Source organism: Echinops telfairi, unplaced genomic scaffold, assembly GCF_000313985.2.
Source record: "Echinops telfairi isolate 266 unplaced genomic scaffold, ASM31398v2 ScPeMD7_7469;HRSCAF=8507_0, whole genome shotgun sequence".
Lineage (NCBI taxonomy): Eukaryota > Metazoa > Chordata > Mammalia > Afrosoricida > Tenrecidae > Echinops > Echinops telfairi.
In genome coordinates, this window is record NW_022111372.1 from 2,743,488 (window position 1) to 2,766,923 (window position 23,436).

The window sequence follows — 23,436 nt, forward strand, 5'->3', positions numbered from 1 at the left end:
AAAAAAAAACATTGAAAAAAAAAAGAGGATTTCTCAGGACATTTCTCAGCGTTTCATTCTGTTACACACAGGGCTGCTATGAATCGGAACTTGACAGAATGTAGTAACCTTGTCGTTTTTGAGATGGCTGATTTAAGAGAACAGCAGGTGGCTGTGAAATTTGGTTTCCTTCTTGGGAAAAATGCAGCAGAAACTTGTGATGTTGAACTGAGCCTACCAGGAGAGTGCTGTGGGGAAAAACTCTAGTGTAAGGGTAGTTTTCTCATTTCAAAAGACTGACTGTCTGGTCTACCAGGTCAGACTGTTCATCAAGCTTTCTATTTAGAGGTTTTGAAAACTGCATGACCGTGTGTGACTAAGGGCCTGATTTGGGACAGAGGGGACTGTTTTTGCCACCATGACAGTGTACCTGCTCAAGCAGCCATCTCAGTGTACCAGTTTTTGGCAAAAAGCAGCATGCCTCTCTTGCCCCACACACCTTACTCAGCTAAACTCGTTTTATGAGATTTCTTTTTGTTTCCACAAATGAAGAGAGACATGAAAGGACAGTGATTTGATGACTTAGAGAAAGGGAAGAGTAAACGAGGGAGGTGCTGTCAGCCGTGCAAACAGATGAGTTTAAAAAATGTTCCCAAGAACAGGAATCACAGATTTGACAAATGTTTTAAGTGTAATGAGAGAGTACTTTGAAGATGATAAGGTTGTTTTGTTTAGAAAAATTTTAAATACATAGCTTGGGGGTAGGGGATGGAATTTCAGTTTATTTTGAGGTATCCCCTTGTATAGTTAAGAGAATATGAATAAAAACAAGGCATCTCAATTTATATTCTGCTTTACCCTGTACCTACTATTGATTACTTAAAAGAAATGATACAAGTACATGGTCTGGAATAATATCTGTTAGACTTACTAAGCACCTGAAGAATCTTGGCTAATACTACTGTTCTTATGGAGATCCCTTGTTTTGCTACTTATTATTTAAAAGATCTGGATAAATGTTCATGATTGTTGTCATCATCTGGCTGTCTGCGCTATTTTCAATTCTATATATTCCTTTTAATGTATCTGTATGTTCTTTTTAATGTAGGGAAAATGTTGATGGATTAATCACAGTAACTTTTTAATCCTTGACAAGTGTCTGTTCTGGGATTTAAAGATCAATGTTTTGATAACCTTATTTCTCTTGTGTTTGAAAGACAGGTATATGTGATTATTTATATTTGGTGGGGATTTCTTTAGCAATAATTCTCATCATAAAGTCCATTTACATTCTTACCTGAAAGGACAGACACATTTTGGGTTTCTCCTTTTACTATTTAAGGATAATGTAATTTTGAGGTAAAATAAGATTTAATGTTCACCATACTTAATAATGATTCCATATTGTTATTGAATCTTTCAGTGTGTAACCAAGGTGTTTTAATTCTCCTTGAGTGACCTGTAGTAAATTTGATAAAGCATAATTAAACTCTAGCCCAATGTTAATATAGCATGGTAGGTTCTAATTAGAGATATCATTGTATCATTATTTAACATTGACCCTAAATTCAATTTTTCACTTAAGGTTATTTGGGAGTGGTTTGCTCAAACAAATACTGTTCGGTGATGGTGTATTTCATTTCTCCATGAGTTTGGTAGCGTCCAACTTTAATTCACCCCACCTGCCTCCTTGGGTTTCAGAGTTACTCAATAGCCGTGAGTCGGGAGTTTGGTTGGTAGTCTAGTTTTTATGTAACACATGTTTTCAGCTTTTATAGATGATGCTTTTGATTTGGGATTATATTTTGTTTATTTGTAGGTGTCACAATATAATGAAAGTGGCTCAAGCGAAACTTGAAATGATAAAACCTGAAGAAATAAACTTGGGGGAATATGAGGTAATGTACATTTTGGATTGAGGGATAGGTCTGAGATTCAGTAATTCACTTACATTCTTTTAATTTAAGTGTGAATTAGTTATGACTGATTAATAAATTTCTTAGTTCTCAAGGCACTAATAATACCATCATATAATATCTTACAAATAGTTTGATGTGATGGCATGTCAATGAAAAGATTTTTTAAAAGAAAAGATGTTTCTTTTTGATTTTTGACTTTAAGTGCAGTCTTCTTTTATACCACAGGTTAGTTAAAACTACTTTAAAAATGATATTTCTAATCTCAGTAACAATTCTATATGCAAGATACATTCATTTTTGAGCTAGAATTTTATAACTCATTCATCAAGTGCCTGTTGTGTGCCAGGTATTCTTCTTAGGCTATTGCATGTGCTAATTTAGTCTGGAGAATAACAACTCCAATAAGCTCTGAGAGGCATTTACCCAGAAATGAAGCTCTTTGACCAAGATGCATTGTCTGGAACCATAGTTACTTAAATATGTTTCCTCATGTCCAGTAAGAACAAATTGAAGTATCTTTGATTTAATAATGGACCCATATTTTTAAAATTAGTTGATCCCCCTAGCCCTTTTGCCAAGATTGGAGTTACAGGGTACTTAATTTTTCATTGTCAGTTCATAATCTCTCTCCCAAGTTACTTAATCAGATTTGATTCAGTAGTTTTTATTCTTAAACCATCTCATATTCTTTCTAACTTAAGAGCAATTAAATCCTACAGGTATTTAAATAGCACGCTTTTGGATTCTACCTATCGCTCATATCTTTGACTTGCTCTAAATCCTAAACTTTAAAGTGAGACCCAATCCAGCTCAACAACTGATTTTCAAAAATTTTTATTGGAACACCACTATTTGATTATGGTTGTGACTGCTCTTGCATAACAATAGCCTACTTGAGTAGTTGCGATAGAAAGAGCAAGGCCTGCAAAATCTGAAAATAATTATGAAATGGCCCTTTACAAAGAAAATCTTCCTATTCTTGATCAAAGTCACAACTTGCAGAGCAGCCTTGACCTCTGAATGTTACTGTGCTTTACCTCATACTCTGAAAGGTAGACCCTGAAAAACGAGCATCATTTATGCTCAAAACTCGCTGCCATCAAGTCAATTCTGACTTAGAGTGACCCCTATAAGACAGGATGGAACTGCTCTGTGCCTTTCCAAGTCTGGAACTCTTGTCAGGAGTGGACAGCCTCTCCTTCTCCTGGTGGTAGGATCAAGTGGCTGCTGAGCTTGTGGTCAACAGCCCGATGGATAACCGCTATGACGCGAGGTCTTGTTTATGTTCAAGGAGACTGTTATTGGCAAATAACTTGACTGTGTTTCTTTCATTTGCTTATAAAATATGTGTATTAAAGCAGTACCATCTTATCATCAATATTTATTTTAGCTTCATTGTATATTGAACTTAGGCTTATCTTGAATTCATTTTTGTTAAATAAGTTAAGGAAATCATGATATTGTTTTCTAAAGTTAATGTATGTCAGCCAAGAGTCATTTTGTGTGTGTGTGTGTAGGTTGTAGGGGAGGCAAAATTTTCCTAGTATACTACTCTCTGCTTCAACATTCCTTAGGTAAATATACTCTCTATCTCTATATATACCGTGTGTGTGTGTGTGTGTGTGTGTGTGTGTGTGTACGGTGAAATTAATGACAAACTTGGAAAGCATTCTTCCTCACTACCATGAGGTCAATTCCTAAAGGACCTCGTAGCTTCTGTGGGTTTCTGAGACTGTAACTCTTTAAGGGAGTAGAAAGCCTCATCGTTCTTTTTGAAAAGCATTAAAGGATGAAAAGCAAGCTTTTGACGTAGCACTTTGCAACGTCAAGCTGCTCCATTTCAAAGTCATAACTTTTTTTAGTACTATAAAAATGTAGCTGACATTTAATGTAGATAATTTAGCAAGATTTTAATAGTATATGCCTTTATATTGAGAAAAATTTGAGAAAAAGAGCAATAACTTCATTGATTATTCTGCTTATGTAATTGTTTATATATCTTAGTGTTGTCTTTGATAATTTCTCATCAATGCCTAGTAATTTTTATATTTATTATTAGTAATTTATTTTGTAAATTAGAAATTAAACATCTTGATTTTGTTCCATTTTATCTGCAGTGTTAACTGTTCTTTTAATTCAAATAGTTGTCAGAGAACTATGCAATATTTTTGTTACTTGAGGAGTAGCCTCCATTTCGATTTTAGTGTCTTACTTTATTATTTTTCTTTACCTATAGGAGTGGCATCAAGATTATAGGAAATTCAGGGAAACAACAATGTATCTCATAATTGGACTAGAAAATTTTCAAAGACAAAGGTAAGGCAAAGTTTAAAACTATAGAGAGTTCAAGTTTTGCACCTAATATCGATTAATAAGACCTCTGCAAATGAGGCCCAGAGGACCATATCAGACCTCCTCTGGCTTCCCTATAGCTTTGAAGCAGGGATCAGACATGCTTCCACCCTCCATTCTTCTTTACCTATTCAGACAGCACAGAGCACCCAGACAAAACATGATTGATTATGGGGGTTTGTCAAAGAAAGGGTACCACAAGTCAGGATCAGTAAACTGCAAGGATTCATTCATTGTTCCACAGCAGCGCTGCTTCTCAGCCAGTAGCCAAGTCTCAAGGCCCTCCACCTCTCAACCACGTGATCCCTTTGCTTCTGCCTCCATGGGCCAAGAAGCAGGCTCATTGTTCTGCCTGTTCCATAGTCCTGGCGATGCTGCCCCGTTCTGCCTCTTGGCCTTCCTCCCTCCACTTCTGATCTCAGCCTGCTCCTTTGCTTTGTCCCATGGTCTTCATGCTGCAGCTGCTTCATATAGAGATAAGGAACAGTCTTCACTGGCACTTCTCTGTCTTCTTGCCGAGACTGCTCATCCTTATAGCTGGGGAGTGGCAAGTAAAACTGACCACCACCAGATTTACTGGGTTTATTTAAGGATGTTTATAGCTTAGCACAGGTTAGGATTAATAAACAATAAGGATATAGTCATTGGTCCACAGCAAGCCCTCTTCTTAGCCAGCAACCAAGTTGCTCTCTGGTTCACAGCTACATGATCCCCTTAGCCTCCACCTTCTGGAACCAGGAAGCCAGCCTGCCAGCCTGTCTTGTCTTTGTTTTGAACATGTTTAGTAACAATTTTAAATTCACAAAATAATTGGATAGAATAATGTCCATAGACTCCCACACAACATATATATATATATATATACACACACACACACACACACACACACATATATACAGAGAAAATACGTTTGTTTAAATCTGTAAGATTATTATGAGTGTCTTTGTTTTTCTCAGTTCCTAGACACTCCAATTGAAATCTACAATGGAATATTCATTTAACCTATACCTCAAATTAGGGACTGCTGGTGGCATAGTATTTATGTGTTGAGCTGCTAACTGCAAGGTTCGAAATCTGATACCACCAAGCCACTTCAAGGGAGAAAGACATTTGACTCACAGAATGTTACAGTCTCAGAATCTCCCAGGGGTAGTTCTCCCCTGTCCTATAGGTTTGTTAGGAGTTGACATGACTTGATGGCAGTGAGCTTGGTTTGTACCTCAAATCAGAAATATTTCTAATCCATGTGTTTGTCTGAATTTTTACATATTTTTAAAAATGTAAGAAGGCTTCAAAAAGTGGGAAAATTCCATTTTATTTTTAATGCCATTTTTTTCATGAACCTTTTGAAGTATCCTCATATAACTATAAAAGCGTCTAAAAATATATCTTAGATCGTTTTTCATTTAAATGGCTTACAGAAATATTTTCTTAATATGGTATTGCTACATATTATTTGTTCTTAATAAGAAAGGATTGCTCTTAATTCGTTTAGCATCCCAGATGGTTTACTCCTGTTTTTGTCCAATCTTGACATATTTAATTCTTATCTGTTAATATTAATTTACTTAACCAATGTTTTTGTTTTATTTTTAGAAAATAATTTTGAAACATTATCATTGTTAAATATTATTTCAAAGACAGCCCCAGGCCTTTTGAGGTGCTGATAAATTTGGCCAATGTTGTTGATTAATTACGCCTTCACCCCCATCCCCCCACCCACACACACACCAGTGCCCTCAGCGACCCAGCTCAGGCTGGCTCTTGGGTGTGACTGTATCTGTGTGAATTATGGGGGAATCCCCAAGCCTTTGCTTCTGGTTGCCCCCAACGGCAGACAGAGCCTCATATTTTCCTCATTCCCCACCTCTTCCTTTATTTTCTCGGAAGGATCAATTTTTCATAGTGTATTTGTGGAGGCAAATAATTTTCTTAGCACCAATCATCAAAAATAGTGTGTTGAATTGTCAAAACTAAAAACTAGATTACAGCCAAATTAAAAATGTACTGAGTTTCTATAACTTTTTTTCTTTTTGATGGAAAGTATAAGAAGCACCCCCTGAGGTATACTATTTTTATAGCAATATAGATTATTTCCTCTGCGATCTTCACTGTGAAATTCAGTTCCCAGTTGACAACTAGCTGCTTTTCAAATACTCAGCCACACGTGGCTAGTGACGTCCTTATTGGGCAGCGTAGTGTAGCGCATGCCCATCGTTGCTGAAAGTTTTATGGAATGCTGCTCTAGGGAGAAATACTATCCACTTGCAGTTATTAAAATTTTAAAGTAACAGTAATACTTAATTCTAAATTATTAAGTAAAGTCCTTGCCACTATGTAATTTATAAGAGAGTTCCCATTGGTAATTGAGATAAAAAGCTATTTTGATCAGTAATTCTTATTTTGTGAGCTACGTTTTAGTTAAGGTTTAGTACTAGTCATACTCACTTTTAGGTTTTCTGAGATTTGTGCTAATGTAATGAAAATAGTAATATATTTCAATTTTAATCATGTTTAAGATCAAAGACGGCATATCCATTTTGCTGATTAACATGTCTATAAAATGAAGTAGATTTGCCAAGTCACATAACTGACAACAGCAGCCAAAGCACTGACTTTTAGTCAATGTTGGGACCCAGTGACGCTACATAGGGTTCCTGAGGCTGTAAAGTTTTCTGGGAACAGACAGGCTCATCTTTCTTTAGAGGAGCAGTCAGTGACTTTGAGCCACTCCCCACCATACGGCTAGCAATTCAGTGCTTACCTGAGAACACCACCACGCCCCAAACTCGCTAGAAACACAAACTCCGCTACCATTGACTTATGTCCAACTCATAGAGACTCGCTAGGATAGGGTAGACCTGCCCCTGTTGGTTTCCCATATTAATTCTTTATGAGCGTAGAGAGCGTAGTCTTTGGAGGAGCATTTGGTGGTGTTGAACTGCCGACCTTAGGGTTAGCAGCCCACTGCAAATAACTAGTACACCTAAGGAAGTAAAAATAAGACTAGAGATCTGAATGTTCAAAGAATTCCTTAAGTGCAAAAAATATTATCCACTTCAATAAGAATTACAAAGATGAAATTGTCATTTTCCAACTATCTGCATCACCCTTACATTAGCTTTTCTCTTACATTTATTTCAGCTTCTAAGATACATGTCACAACACTCTTCAATTTAATAGTTGACTAATCAGTTCCAAAATATATACATATTTGGAAAGCCGCAATTATAGTATTGTAAATATTAAATCTGAAGCATTAACTTGAAAATGGTTAGAAATAAATACAGAATATTTTTAAAATAAGCATTAATTTTATTACTTTAAATCTAGCAGTTACCAAACCTAGCAGCAGGCATGTAAAGCATGACCAAATAGTTTTGTCTAATTTTTTGAAAATGAAAATGATAATCCCTTGCCTGAAATATTTACTGGCTGGCCATTTCCTTCAGTGAGTAGTGAAATGAACATCAGGTGTTTAGACACCAGCGTTTTAAAGATGTGTCCATGGAAGATATTGACAGTTTACCAGACGGCATAGTCTTCATTTTATCTTAAGTGAAAACAGAACATTGAATGTGACTCTGGATTTATTTACATATAAAAGCTGTAAGCACATTCAAGGCTGGGAAAATGCAGAGCATTTTGTGTGCCTTATTAGAAAACTGGAAGAAGGCCATCCTAGCTTTTCTCAAAGGAGACAGCTAGATAATGAATGACATAAAGGAGTTTTCAATGGGAAATCAAAGAGCTATAAAAACACTTTTGCTGATTATCTGTAAGATAACAACTGCCCTGGTGCCGGAGTGGTTACAAGTAGGCCTGTGATGCACACAGTCAGCAGTTGGGATGCTGTCCGCTCTTGTGGAAAGGAATCCAAGGCTGGAAAGGTCTCGGAGAGTCCGAGCAACAGCTCTGCACAGCCTTCTAGGGTTGCTGTGAGTCAGCATGGATCTGATGGCAGGGATTTGGGTTTGGAGTTTTTAGACCCCAGGGTAGTGGTGTGAAACATTGGCATATAGTATTGTTAGCACTCCATTATTTCATGTCAAAAAATCTTTAGCAGAGATGTTGTCCATATTATTTCAAAATCAACCTTTGCTCCTTGGTTTTCATGAAAACAAATTTCTAAGAAGTCATTTTCAAATTTGCTTGTTTTAAAAAAAAGTTATTTTTCATGACATACTTTAAGTTATATAATTCGATTTTCATAAATGGGTACATTCATTTCCAAACAGTTTTACATGTAACATTTGATACATGGACATGATTAATATATGAACTTGACAAGGTAGCTTAAAATTTTTATTTCTTTAAAGTCTTTCAGTTTTTAAGATGCTAATTTCTTTAGTGATATATAAGAAGATATTGTGAATTGGAAAACTCCCACAAAGCAAATATCGAGTTATTTCTCATATTTCCATTATATGCATGTGAAGGAACTCACAAAGTTCATGGGGAAAAATCCATTATCTATTAATTCAATTTTTCCAAAACTTTCTGAAGCCCCCTTATATATGTGTATGATTTTTTCCTAAAGCATGCTAAGTTGAAAGGTAATTATTTCAGAAACGAATAAAATATTCTATTAAACATTTTCTCCCATTTCCAAACAGTTTGACATTCATTATAGTCATATATTAGTACTACTTCACTATAGCACATGGACTAGGGCCTTTCATATTTGGTTTGTGTTGTTGTGTTTCATCTCACCAGATTGACCAGATTTGAAAGCATTCTTTCCTTTCCCACTTGTTCCATACTATCTTTTAGATTTTTCTGAATGTCTAGCGCAGTGTTTTTACAAAGAAAAGAACTGATTAATAGTCACAGAATGATGTCTGTCAGTGAATGATGTTTGTGATTTAAAACACACAGTAAGAATCCTTCATTTAGAAATGTTTTTTTTGTTAAGCAAGTAAATTGCTGATTTTCACATCAATCTTAATTTTGAGTCCAAATAAGAAACCTGAGAAAAGACTTGAGACAAAAAGGGTTTCCCGAATTCCTGACATTTAGCCTTTCCAATACCACTTTTTCCTTAAGTAAATTGCTGGCTCCAATTTAAAACAAAAAACTTTTTAAGATTTAACTAACTTCTCATTTCAGATATTGCTAGTGTTAAAGGCTCTCGGGCATTTAGTGTATACAGTGATATTTTTTGCTGTAATGTTCTAAATAATCAAAATTTGAATGCTTCATAATTTTATTGATTTTTTAATAAAGGTAAAATACTATAATATATCTATTACATATTTTTGCATCATTACATGTTTTTACATAATGTACTGTGTTTTTCATTTCTAAGTTACATAGATTCCTTGCTGTTCCTAATCTGTGCTTATCAGAATAACAAAGAACTCATGTCCAAAGGCCCATATAGAGGACATGATAAAGAATTGATATCACATTATAGAAGAGAATGTTTACTGGTAAGTAGAGTGTATATCATATATGTTTATATAACCATTTTATTTTTCACTGGACAGATTTTCCAGGTTCATGTTTTAGTGATTGATTCTATAAACTCTTATTAGATCTCACTTTCATTTAAATACTGCTTCACTCTACACCACGAATGCCTGGTATTTTTTTCCTTTAGATAAAATTGTGTGTGTGTGTGTGTGTGTGTGTGTGTACGGCAACTATGGCCCCAAACATAGGAACAATTGTGAGGATGGCACAGGACTGGGCAGTCGATGTTTTGTTCTGATGTAGGGTCATTGTGAGTCAGAACCGATTCAATGGCATCTAATAAGATATAGTATAAGGCATTCAGGAATGTTTGGATTTTTGAGTCTATAGGTTTGTAGCTTGGTCTATGTGTACTTTACAGAACGTAAAGTAGATGTGCTGGTGCAGTGATTTCTGATGACGTCTTGATATTGAGCTCTTATACATATATGACTGTCACTGGATATGTTTCTCAAGTCAACCTGGCCTAGCAGAATAGAGATGAAGCTATTTTGATAAAGCTGATTTTATACATAAATGAAATCAAAACTTGAAAGTAGCTTTGAAAACATTTTAAAACAGTAGACTGTTTCTCTTTCCTTGTAGTGATAGTGAACCAGCCACACTTACTGTATAAACTCAAGTACTGTATAAGCCGACCTGAATGTCAGCCGAGGCACCTCATTTTACCACAAAAACTGCATTAAAAATGTGCTGAAAAACTCAACTTACATTCAAGTATATATGGTAGCTTGTTTTACCTAGGAATCTTAGTGGACCTTTATGATAATTAATTTTATTTGATGATAACCAAATGGATTTGTAGCTGATAATATACATAGGCAAGAGCGATTGCCAGTTTGATTAGGTTTGGCATGACCAACTTTGATTTTTAGAAGAGAATTCTGGCAGTGGGATACTAGAGCAGCCATCTAAGGCCTGCAAAATCATCGGTACCAGCTAACATCACACTTCACCAGAGAGAAGCAGTTCCAGCCATCTCATGGGTGAGTCTTTTCAATGGTTGACTAGGATGGCCCATGAGCGATGTTATAAATCCTCAAATGAGCCTTGGCCAAAACAATCAAAAGGTTCTTCACCACCACACTGAAGCATAGCTGGAAAGGCATAAAAATTAAAATCAGACAGCCTAGATTACAAGGACAGGGAAAGGGTGAGACTCTGAACTAAGGTAGACGCACATTGAATGTAAAGAGGATACAGAGAGTGGTGAAGCAAATGAAATCAAGGAACGTGGATGACTGAGAAGGAAATAGAGGAGTCCAACTTGCCCGTGTTTGTCTTTGTGGGGATCTAAAAAGAATGGATAAAGTTGGTTTGGGACAGTGTGTTAGGCTGCATTCGCTAGGGAAGCAAAACCTGTGCACGCGCGTGCGTGTGTGCGTGTGTGTGTGTGTGTGTGTGTGTGTGTGTGTGTGTGTAGAAATTTTTATCAAGAAATGGCTCACACAATCTAGACGTGGGTAGGTCCCTTCCTGTTCAAGCCCGTGGGTCAGACATTGTCCTGGAGGCTTCTCCCAACTTCAGGGCTGATGAAGCAGGAGGACCATAGGCTGGTAGATACAAAGTTGATTGGATCCACAATCAGCAGCTTGCTGATGGATGCTGGGATTGGCAGGCAGTATCACAGGAGGTCCATGAACCAGATGAAGAATCCAGATCCAGCAAGAGTAACAAACTTTCCCAGAGTCTGCTTAAATAGGAGGAAGCTACACCCCCAGAGTCTTTCTTCCAGTTGTATCAAGGCTGTGGCTTGATCAGCGGGGCTGTACTACACCACACTGTTCTCTGTTCACAGAGTTAATTGTGATATGTGAGATCTCATCATGCAGTTGATTTCCTGTTGTGTTAGCTCCCATCTTGGGGTGTTACTACCAAACTGCTGAGAACCCAGGCCAGCCAAGTTGACACAAAACCTAACTATCACAGATATCTTAAATTTAATATATTTTGAGGACATCCTTGTAGTCAGTGAAATTGAATTACAACAAAATCCGTAGATTCAGTGAAATTGAATTACACCAAATGTCAACATTTATTTTCAGGACAACTTCACATTTCTTTGAAGACCTGTTGCCAGAGTGACAGGCTGTGTCCTAGTCAAGTTTTGACAAACCATCCTGAGGACAGTACAGATTTTTGTTTTGCTTTTCCTTTTGTTGTTTTTTTTGCATATCTTATTGTAGCTGAAACTTGCTGGATGTAAGTTACAGGAAACTGCTTTTAGTGGATACAGAGAAAATTGCTGAGTTAATATGAATACACTCCAAGCATTTGATCAGGATAATAAGATAAAAGAGATAGTAAAAAAAATGCCCTTATGGCCAGTAAACTGAATTTAGACTTGAGCTATGAATAGCTCATAGGTAAAAAAAAGGAGTTGACAAATCCAGATTTAATGGATTTTGAAGAGGAAATAAATGCTGAAGAAAGAAATAATGAAGAGAAGAAAAAGAAATTGTCAAAGACTTTACAATGAAAGGATTAGCTGGGGCTCTTTCTAAATGAAACCAGGGGTTTAAGTTGCTTCAAAATCTAGACCCAAACTCTAACCACTTTGCTAAAATTAATCAGCAGCTTGTGGAAGCAGTGAGGTTTTATTGAGAAGTACATGAAGAATAAAAGGACCTTATCAAAAATTCTCATTAAATGTTGGGTTAGCACAGCATCCCCATTCTCAGTGAGATTCCAGATGACCCAGACCTTTCCACAAGTGGAGCCAGTGCCCCAGCTGACAAAATGCCCGTGTCCAACTTCTCATCGTCATCAGACTAAATGTTTATGGCGTGTGCATTTTTATGCACTGCTTATTAAAATTTATATAAGTTTACATGTAATCTCCCCAACCCAAAAGACAAAATTTGGTTTATAAAGTTGCTCATCACTTAACTACCACACAATCGGTTCAAACTCATGGCAGCCCTATAGGACTGGGTAGCACTCCTCCTCGCACAGAGCAGATGGTGGGTTCAAACTGCTCAACGCAAGGTTAGCAGCACCTCGTGTAACCCTGTGCACGGCCAGCACTCCTGACTGTGTAGACAAACTGAAAATAAAGGATCATGGTAATGAAAACTAAAAAGAAAACGGAATATTTTACTTACCTCAGACAGATTTATGATGGAGTTGTTGGGACCCAAGTGGTAGAGTAGTGACAGTTGGAGAGTACGTACTTTACAGGCTGTATTTCATTTATCCTTTGACCAGTCATCTTGAGCCAGAATTGACTCGATGGCAGTAGGTTTGGTTTAGTTTTTAAAGGGAGGTCATCATCTTCCAATTTTCTTATAGCAATTAAAGCTGAACTCAGAATGCCTTTCACAAGATTAGATCATTAAATTGCAAATGAGTGAGACGTTTTAGAACAAGTCACTCTCCAGAATAAAAAATGATTGCACAAGTATCACATAATAAAAACATGAATAATACAATTTTTGTATCAGAAATTCAATTTAAAAGTGTAATTATTATAAAGTAATATTTACTAAGCTCTAATATGTAGTTCAGATATGAACCCTCAATATAGTTCTTATCATAGTTATATTCATTTTCCCTTCATTCTCTTCTACTTGTTAAGAAGTTGTGACAATCTTTTTATGTCCTAGCCTGCTGCTGGTTTTTTAAAATAAGAACAAAGTCATGCCCATTTATTTACACACACACACACACACACACACACACACACAATATGGCAGCATTTGTGCTTTAGTAGTAGATTTGCTGACTAGTTGCCACAGAGAATATTTGATCCTCAAAGTGTAAACTCTGTCAGCCCAGGCGTTTTATAGAAAATTTCACCATCCCTGTACTAAACTGTATGGATTTGTATTATTTACTTGGGAGCCTACGTTAGAAGTTTATGACACGTGGCATGCACTCTAACAATTTGCAGAAGAAGTTTAAAAGAACGCACATTATTTTTATGCTTTTTTATTAAGGTTTATAACAGTGCTTATTAATTTGACTTTGGTTGATAAAATAACTTCAAAATTAATGTGGAATCTGAGTTTATATTTTAAACTACTTTTGAGTTCTAGTCAAATTTTAGACCAAAATTTTAGCCAACTTTTCATTTGGCCCTTAGGGGTAAATAATTTTTTTATGGAGAATAAGGAAAAATGGCCATTTTAGTGATGAAAATGGACGACAAAGTAAGGCATAATTCATTTGAATGTGGTATGTGGGCCTGGATTATTGAACATGCCATTAACTCTCAGGAGAATGAGCAAATTAGTCTTGGAAGAAAAACAACTAGAATGTTTCTCAGACATACCCATGGAATAGTGAGACTTTGGCCTTAGCTTGCTTACTTGGATGTATCATCAAAATATTATCAGAAAAGGCCAACTCCTAGGATAGGACATCATGTTTAATAAAGTAGAGGATTGTCCAGAAGGAGGAAATCCCTCATAGACATGAGCTTCTGCAGTGGACTCAGACACACCAGTGATCGTGACGATAGCTCTGACCCCGACAGTACCTCGTTCTGTTACTAGAAGGTTACAATGACTCAGACCAGCCAATGGCACACCATCACCAAACCCAGTGAATGGTGGTGATTGAGGTAATGTAATGTGAATGTGAATGTTAAAAACATGCAACAGTGTTTTCCCCTCTATGTTATGCTTTTATTGCTGCTGCTGCCATTGTTTATGTCCAAATAAGCTGAGATGCTATTTCCTGACTGTTTATGAACATACTTTTGTTAGTGTCTTCAGTATTAACATTTAAAGTTATTTTTATTTAATTAAAAATATAAACTTAAGTTTGTTTTGTTTCTCATTGCATTAAGAAATTAAATGAACAAGCTGCAGAATTGTTTGAATCTGGAGAAGATCAAGAAGTGAATAATGGTCTGATTATCATGAATGAGTTTATTGTCCCATTTTTACCCTTGTTACTGGTGGATGAGATGGAAGAGAAAGATATACTGGCTGTGGAAGATATGAGAAATCGATGGTGTTCCTACCTTGGACAAGAAATGGAATGTAAGTTTATATAATGCTAGTGGGCACCCAAGGTATTCATGAAAATATTAGATACAATTTTAACTTACTGCTTTTTGTATTCTTTAATATTTTAATATCGATATCACGACACGATTTTACCATATTTGTGAACTAAGCTGTTAACACTGTGCTATTACCATTTGTATTTCACCACTTCTCAAAGAGAAAAAAGCATTTAACATACACTGATAACTCAGATGTTGAACTTAATCTTTCCAAATTCATATCTAAACACTGAAAAGTTTAAGAAGTGAACATATTTACCCCATAAGAATTTGGGAAAAAAACAAATAATTTGTTCTGAGATCCGAAATTAAATTTGAAAATTCATTTTTTCAGTACTTTAAGTCACTCTGGAGGTTGCTAGCCTTCTTGCGTATGTATCACCGTGTCAGATAACGCTGTCGCCCCTGAGTTGTTTCTATTGTGTCCAAGTTAACACAAACTTTTAGCCTCTTTGGTGGTCTGGGTTATTTGTTTCCTGGTTAACAATTTTCCATGTTTTGCTACATTAGCTGTTTCATTCTTTTTCTTTTTATTCCAAAACTGTTGATATTGTTAACTTAGCCAAGTTGTATTCAGCAACCAGTCAGAGAAATGGTGATCTGATTCAGAAATACAGAAGAATTTCTTTCTTCAACTCGATGGTAGTTCTCACAGATTTCCTTTGAACTTTATTGTTGGTATCGCTTACTGTCTTTGGAGCCACGATTACAATACTTTACCCAAGCAGAGCTCAAAAGCCCCACGATGATGAATGTTTTAACGCACTTACGTAATAAGCATTACTCATGTCTAAGCGAGAGCGTGCTGAGACGGAAGCAGTACCCCTTTTTGTCCGGACTGAGAGACACTAAATGACAGACTTACTGTCGGCCAGTACAGGTTTTTCAAGTTGGATTTTTGGTTGAGTGTTGAGCAAAGTTACGAACACTAAGCAGATTTTTTTCGAACTTTGCTGGTCAAGCTATCGGAACTGTGAGCGCAGAGCCATTCCACAACCAAGGATCGCCGTATTTTGAAAGGACTTGTCAAACTGCTGCAAGTTAATCACATTGAGGGCAAATATTTATCTCCCCCTCTCTTTATCTTTAATTATATCTAATGGTGTGTATTTACAGCAAACCTCCAAGAAAAGCTGACGGATTTTCTGCCCAAACTGCTTGATTGCTCTACAGAGATGAAAGGTTTCCATGAGCCACCGAAGTTACCGTCATATTCCACTCTTGAACTCTGTGAGCGGTTTGCCCGAATCATGTCGTTCAGTCGGACTCCTGCTGATGGAAGATAAACTGCACTCACTCTCCCTAAACACACTGTGTAACATTTTTTAGTTATTACCCCTTGCCTTCCTGTCACAGGATAAGCTTGTTGCTGCTATAGGTTTTAACTTTTTGTTTTTATTTTAATAACTGCAAAAGACAAAATGACTATACAGACTTTAGCCAGACTGCAAACAATAAAGCTGAGAATCGCATGACACTCAGACTTTGTTTTAACCAGAACTGATGTGTAATTCTAAATCCAGTTGACTTTATTCTGGCAAACCCATGCTTTTGCCACCCTTTGTTACAGTATTACTTTGCTTCTACCTTTATCAGCAGCTTTCCCCACAGTCTGGCCCTTCCAGGGCTGCAGCCATTTAAGTGTTCAACATTATGTACAATAGCATAATATTTGGTAGCTTGTAAATGAAATTAAAGAATAAAGTTTTATTTATGGCTACCTATGTGTTTGTAAGCAGGTATATTGTATATTAGTGTATTATTTTAGTTCTAATATATAAATGAATTTTGTCTGGGGATTGATAAAGATTGGTGATGAACAAATTGATACAATCTTTAATTTTGCTCCAATGTTAGCACATTGGACATTTACTAAATATTTGACACGTAAATATATTTATATTTTTTACTAAGTTGTGGAACTTAGTATGACACCTAAACCTATTTTGAATTCAAATAATGTTTTCACTGAAATGAGTGACTGATTTTTAAGTCAAACCACACTGAAACTTTTAAGCTTTTCTTAGAACAACCTTTTATTTTTCTATGTATTTATAACCAATATAGCAAGGTAATTATTAAAAGAGAAATCTGAAAAAGTACTTGAATAAGGGCTACTTAATTGTGAAACTTAAAAGATATGTATATATATATATATACACATACACACACACACAAACACTTTTATTCTTCATAATGGAGAACAATGTTTTGCATTATATAATCATTCTATTTTTGTAAATTGTATACCACTTTAATTGAATATGTTCTCTACTAATCAATGCTGTGAAATGAAGTTGATGTTGTTAAAATAGAAATTGTGAGTATCTTTCCTGCTTTTACTTGCCTACTTTTCAAAAAGGAGCTATCTGTAGAACATTTTGTAGATGAAACTGTGTTTAAGTTCAATGAAGTAATATTGTGAATGCAAACCAGTGCTTTAAAGGTAATCATGTTACCAACAACCTATTTTTGGATTTATAAAAAATGCTTTATAAACTATTTTGCTAGCTTAGTAAAGCATTCATTATATCATGTGTATGTTTGTTGTAGCGACACCAAAACTAGTGCTTTTTACAAACACCTTACAAAATAGTAGGAGGAAAAGGGGGAAGAAATTATTCAGTAACATGTGATACTCTTTATAAAGTTATCTGTACTGATACAATATTAATGACAAGGAATGGATACTGTATCTGTTATAAAAGTTAGATCTTGCAGATTATAACTTTCAAAATATTTTGGTTTAGATTTTAAATTCTCTACTGAGTAGAATTAGTATTCTGCATCAAGTTTCAAAGCCTGTCAAAGGTTTAGACACCTTATATGTATCACCAAGGCTTTTGTAAACGTCAACATTTTATGATAACAGTAAAGTTGATTGTGTTCATGTGTATACTTTCCTACTGACATGTAAAGTTCATGTGTATACTTTTCAAACACAAAATACAAATTCTTTCAAGTGACACATCCAGGTAATCATGTGTGGCTCTTGTGCTAAAGGTAAGTGATATTACTAAATTTATTTTGCACTTTAAAACTAGGTTATTCCTAACAATAAATCTGAAACTTATTTTAAATAAGTGCCTTTTTTTTTTTTTTTCAAAACCTGGGGAAAAGCTTGTTTTCATAGCAGCATTTAGTGTGGTTTGGGGTCAGTGGTATTCCCTTATATTATGTACTGGGGGAAATTGAATTTACAGCTAGTACTTTAAAAAGTGGAATGCATAATAGTGTTATCCAGTGGAGGTTACATTTTGATTTGAACTATTTTCATTTTGTTTACTATAGTAGGTCCTTCCTGCTCCTTAAAATTAGATTTGCATTAATTCAGGGTGGAATTTAAGACCTTGAAGTTTCTTGTAAATACAGGCTTTAGGAGAACTGTAATCACGAGTAAAGCAAGGAGGCACCTCTAGTACTTTTCTTAATCAAATTCACATTAGTGCTAAGTATACACCAGATCACTAATTGGCAAAGTGTAGTCTCCAGTCCCAAACTTCAGCATCATTTTGAGAACGTGTTAGGAATACAAATTGCTGAGCCCTAGTTCAAAACTACTGGTTTGGAAACGGGGGCAACCTAATCCCTTCACACCATTTGTATGTTTGCCAAAGGCTGAGAACCGCAAAACGAACTAAGCGTACCAGGATGCTATGCATCTTAAAATGATGCGGCAGAGTTTGTGTTGCAGGGGGTCCTTTGTTTGTTGGAAGCTTTTCCTGTCTCTTGCAATTCCAAGGAAACGATCGAAGGATTATTTATTTATTTATTTATTTGGGGATGGTGGTGGTTGCTTTTATATTTAATTGATCAGGTGCATTTTCATTGCATCCTTCCTGTTCTACAGTATTTTCATCCTTAGTTCCTTCCTTTCCCTTTTCCATCCCTCACTTCATCACTGGTAACTGTTGTGGCCACACCTTGTTACATTGTCACACAATGCTGTGAGACACAGGCAGTGGTGGGTTTCCTCTTTGGTGAGGTGGAGGCCGGGGCTTAGGAATGGTCTGGAAGAGTAATGAGCTATCCATCTATTTGCCACATTTTTTTTCCCTCCTGCAATTCCTAAACCTAATTTCATTTTCTAATGGACTGACTTTAGGAATAAATTAAATTTTCATAATAGAGGTTGTTACTAAGAATAATGATTCAGGTGAGGGAACTGCACACTCATAAGTACATACTATAAACCCTATCAATTTAAATATTCTTCGTCATCCCATGTAGTTTTTCTCAATCCCTATTTAAACATTACTGTTTCCCCCCACCTTCTCCTGTGCCAGCTCTTGTGATAAATGACCTTTTCTTTGCATCGTCAAGAAAATGGGGCATATTAAGTATGGTTGTCCTTTCAACTTTACACCTCCCTGCTGTGAGTTTACGGCTACCCAGTATATAACATAAGTGCAAATCATTAACAATCTTAAAAGTATGAAGTATAAAGTCAAAATTTAGTATGAAGTTGCCATAGAAATTTAGCTCACTACCACCAAACGTTGCCAACTCCCGAGTGTAGAAAAGCAAACAAGCGTGTCAGACTCCATTCTAAATCATGACAACCCCCTAAGTTCAAGGGTAGCAGTGCCTCGGGGTTTTCTTGTCTCTAATACTGAAGATACTTCGGCCAGTGGACCCACCATGAGGGCACAGACTACACAAACCACAACAGCCAGCGGATCACTAACCTCCACTTTTTAGTTCAAAACATCCATTAAAAACACACATCCATTATTTAAATTCCATTAGCATCCATCTATTAAAGTATAGAGAAGCTTTCTAAAATCATTTTCCTCTAATGTATTAGGCCAAACCCTGTACATCAGCTTCTTTTTAGTGTGTGTATGTGTGTGTTTAATAGGGCCAAACTGCTTCTCAGCCCTGGCTGTATATCAAAAGCACATGAGAATTGCCTCCGTGTAAAATTACCTTCTTTGCCATGAGGCCAGAAGAACTGGATGTTGACCTGCTAGCATTACTAAACAGATTTAGTTCAGTGATTCTATTGAATCCTGATTCAAAGGGGGTGGGGCATGAAGAATAGTTTCAAATGCTGGGTGAACTCCTGAGACTTGATAAAATCTTTAAACCTTAAAGTACCCTAAGGTCTTGAAAGCAGACAATAGCTTAAGCAGTAACAGTGTCAGCCTTGGATATTGTGCTCTTCTAAGAATTACCAACAGCAACTTGAAAGACCAGATAGGAACTTTGGAAAATCCTTTATTGTAAGCAGGGAGGAGCATCTCAAAAACAGGATGAGGATGGTTGCACAACTTGAAGAATGTAATCAATGTCACAAAATTGTATGTGTAGGAGTGGTTGAACTGGTACATTTCATGTATATTTGTACAGAAAATTTACATGTGTGAAGAGCATTTGAAAAGTTCGATCTACTGAGCCCTGGTGGGGCTGTTAGATACACATTTCAAACACACTAGCAACTCTAAGGGTCTCCACTGAAATTGTGTTTACTGGCTGGGCTAAGATCCCCAAGGTTAGCAGTTTGAAACCCACAGCGGGAGTTCTACCCTGCCCTTTAAGATCACTGTGAGTCAACATTAAATTGATAGCAGTGAGAGAAAGCCACTTGAGCCTTGGTGTTTGGGAGGTGGGTTGTTAAAGGCCTGGCCAGCATTTTGAAGCCCCCGCTGCGTGGTGGGAGAATGAATGACAGAACTCTCTACTCCCATAAAGAGTTTTGGAAACCCACAGGGGCAGGTCTACCTGCCCTATGGAGTCTAGGAGTGGGCATCGACTCGATGGCAGTGACAGTTTGAGTTTGAGCCACTGTAAGGGAGGAAGAAGAGGTCTGCTCTCATAAGGAGCTCAACAACACTATAGGGTTGTTACGAGAATGATGGCTTTGAGTGGCCCTAGACCAGGCACCCTCCAACTATGGCCCACAGGCCACATGCAGCCCACTGAGGACATTTACCCCGCCTTCCAGGTGTTTTTGCCCAGTTTGTTTTTACTTCAAAATAAGATATGTGCAGTGTGCATAGGAATTTGTTCATAGTTTCTTTTAAAACTATAGTCCGGCCCTCCAACGGGTCTGAGGGACAGTGAACTGGCCCCCTGTTTAAAAAGTTTGAGGACCCCTGGGCTGTAGACAGTATCATATGTATTCCTAAAGCATTAGAGTTGAAAGGTGGTGTGTTAGTCTGGGTAGATTAGAGAAACAAATCCAAGGAGACTCAAGTGTATAAGGAAAAGATTTATATACAAGAGCAATTGAACATTGAGAAAACAGCCTAGCCCAGTCCAGATCAAGTCCGTAAGTCCAATATAGCCCAAATGTCCAATAACAATCCATAAAGTCCTCTTCAGACTCACGAAACACATACAGTGACGCCAAATGTAGGAAGATTACAGGCCAGTGGGTGTGAAGTCTTGTGGATCCAGCGGTATTGTAAGCATCTCAGTGCTGGCAGGGATCTCCACATGGCTTCTCCAGGGCGCAGAGTCTATCAGCATAGTGCTTTGTGTCCTATGAGTAGTGTGTCTCTCAGGGAATGAGCAGAGAGAAAAATAGTGCCTCCCGCCTCCAGAAAGGAATATGGGATTTCCTAGAATTCTCAGAAGGCCATGCCCACACAGAGGCCTCATTGGCTATGATCTGATTGACAGACTAGACTCCACCCCTTCATTCACAATCCTCTCAAATTGACACCAGTTTATGGAATGACCACAGGTGGCTTGAGGTTTCTTACTCTAGATCAGCGGATCTCAACCCTGGATCGTGACCCCTTTGAGGGTTGAATGCCCCTTTCACAGGGGTCGCCAGATTCCTAACAATAGCAAAACTACAGTGATGAAGTAGCAAGGAAAAGAATTTTATGGTTGGGTGTCACCACAATGTGAGGAGCTGTGTTAAAAGGTTGCGGCATTAGGAAGGTTGAGAACCACTGCTCTAGATCAATGCTTCTCCAACATTAGTTTATCTGAGCATCACCTGTGGTCGTTCCATGAAAGACTTGGCTATAGCTTGAGCAAGGTGGAGGACAATACTTCTCTACTGCATGTCAAAGGAACTGCTTCTGGGCTTAAATTTCCCTGTGTGCTCTGAGTAGTGCACATCCATGTCTCTAAACAAAGACGTACTCATGTTTTTCAGCCCTAAACTGAATTTTTCTTATTCCTATGCCGAGTGGCTAAGAGTTCGGATTCTCATCTGGAATCAGGCTACAGAATTCAGATACAGGTCAACAACTAGTAAAACTCACTGCTATCTAGTCACTTCCGACTCAGCCACCCTACAGTTCCGGGCAGAACCGTCCTTGCCACTTCACGCATGTAGAAAGCCTAGTCTTTCTCCTCTGTTCATATTTGCTAGCTGACTGTTAACTTTGAATGAGTTCTTTAACTTTTTGGATGCCAGTTTCCTCATTTATAAAGTGAGAATTAAAATATAATCCTCCTTTAAAAAAGAACCCAATTACCTTTGAGGCACTTTTGGCTTAATCCTAAATAGGGTTTCCGAGGCTGTAAATCTTTATGGAAGCTGCCAGCCTCATCATTCTCCCGCAGCACAGCTGGTGGATTTGACTGGCCAGCCTACCAGTCCTGTGCCTAACCCACAGCACCGCGAATGTTCCCAGCCAGTCCTCTGTAAGAGGGTTATTTTAAGGATTATTTGCGTTTGTATCTAGAAAACAAAATGCCTGCCCAGTAAATGTTCAATAGCAAACTTTTTATTTATTTTTTTTTACAATATGACACATTGCTATTCCCACTTTTTTATTTTCAAGGTTTTGGCTTTCTCTACAACTACTTTTGGCTACTCATTACTTACGGTTCCTTTTGTGCCTGTTCCTTTGATAGGATGGTTCGACATACTTGACTCTCTTCACCTTCTGTGGGTGTTGTCTACTAATTTACCTTTCTGCCCCACATACGAAGGGGTACCCCCCCCCCCAAAATGGAATCTTTTTTCAAAGCTATGTATTTAATTTTTTTTTTTTTAACGAAACAACCTTAACACCTTCAAAGTACTTTCCATTACACTTATATTTGTCAAATCTGTGATTCCACTGTTGGAAACATTTTTCAAACTCATCTGTTTGGATTTCTGACAGCACCTCCCTTATTTTTTCTTCATCTCTTCCACGTCGTCAAATCACCGTCCTTTCGGGTGTCTTCATTCACAGAAACAAGAAGAAGTAACGGAGTAAGGTCAGGTGAATGAGGTGCATAGGGCAAGAGAGGCGTGCTGGTTTTTGTTCCAAACTGGTGCACTGAGATGACTGTGTTAGGTGTGTTGTTGCAGTTCCCTGTCTGCCACAAATCGGGCCTTTGTTATCACACACTGTGACGCAATCTTTTCTGAACCTTTAACTAGAAAGCTTCATTAACAGTCTGACGTGGGAGCATGCACTATGAGTCATGCACTACGAGTTGACATTTTCATCCTTTGGGGAAGTTGACCTGTTTAGAAACGGGTGTCTCATCAGTTGATATTTCAACTTTTTTGAAATGAGAAAAACACTCAGACACTTGGGTTTACCCCATAGCACTGTCCCTGTAAGTGGTGTTCAACATCACAACAGTTTCTGCAGCATTTTTCCCGAACAGAAAACAAAATTTCACAGCCACACACTTTTTTTTTTTTTAAATAGGCCATCACAAAAAGTGAGGTGTGAGCAAAGTGCTTTTACAAAAAATTTCACTGTGATCTAAGGGAACTTTCCCGGGGGCCAC

General features: G+C 37.2%; 1 protein-coding gene across 3 annotated transcripts in view; it reads left to right on the forward strand.

The window, feature by feature from the left end:
- The window catches only part of USP25 (ubiquitin specific peptidase 25), a 168,866-nt gene extending 151,047 nt beyond the window's left edge, over positions 1-17,819 (forward strand). For all 3 annotated transcript variants that reach the window (XM_013006906.2, XM_004711310.3, XM_004711311.3), the window contains 5 exons: positions 1,799-1,877; positions 4,135-4,214; positions 9,559-9,682; positions 14,518-14,713; positions 15,856-17,819. In XM_013006906.2, coding sequence (XP_012862360.1) covers positions 1,799-1,877; positions 4,135-4,214; positions 9,559-9,682; positions 14,518-14,713; positions 15,856-16,025 — 649 coding nt within the window. In that variant the 3' untranslated portion in view covers positions 16,026-17,819. The remainder of the gene's footprint in view (positions 1-1,798; positions 1,878-4,134; positions 4,215-9,558; positions 9,683-14,517; positions 14,714-15,855) is intronic.
- Positions 17,820-23,436: the final 5,617 nt, after the last annotated feature.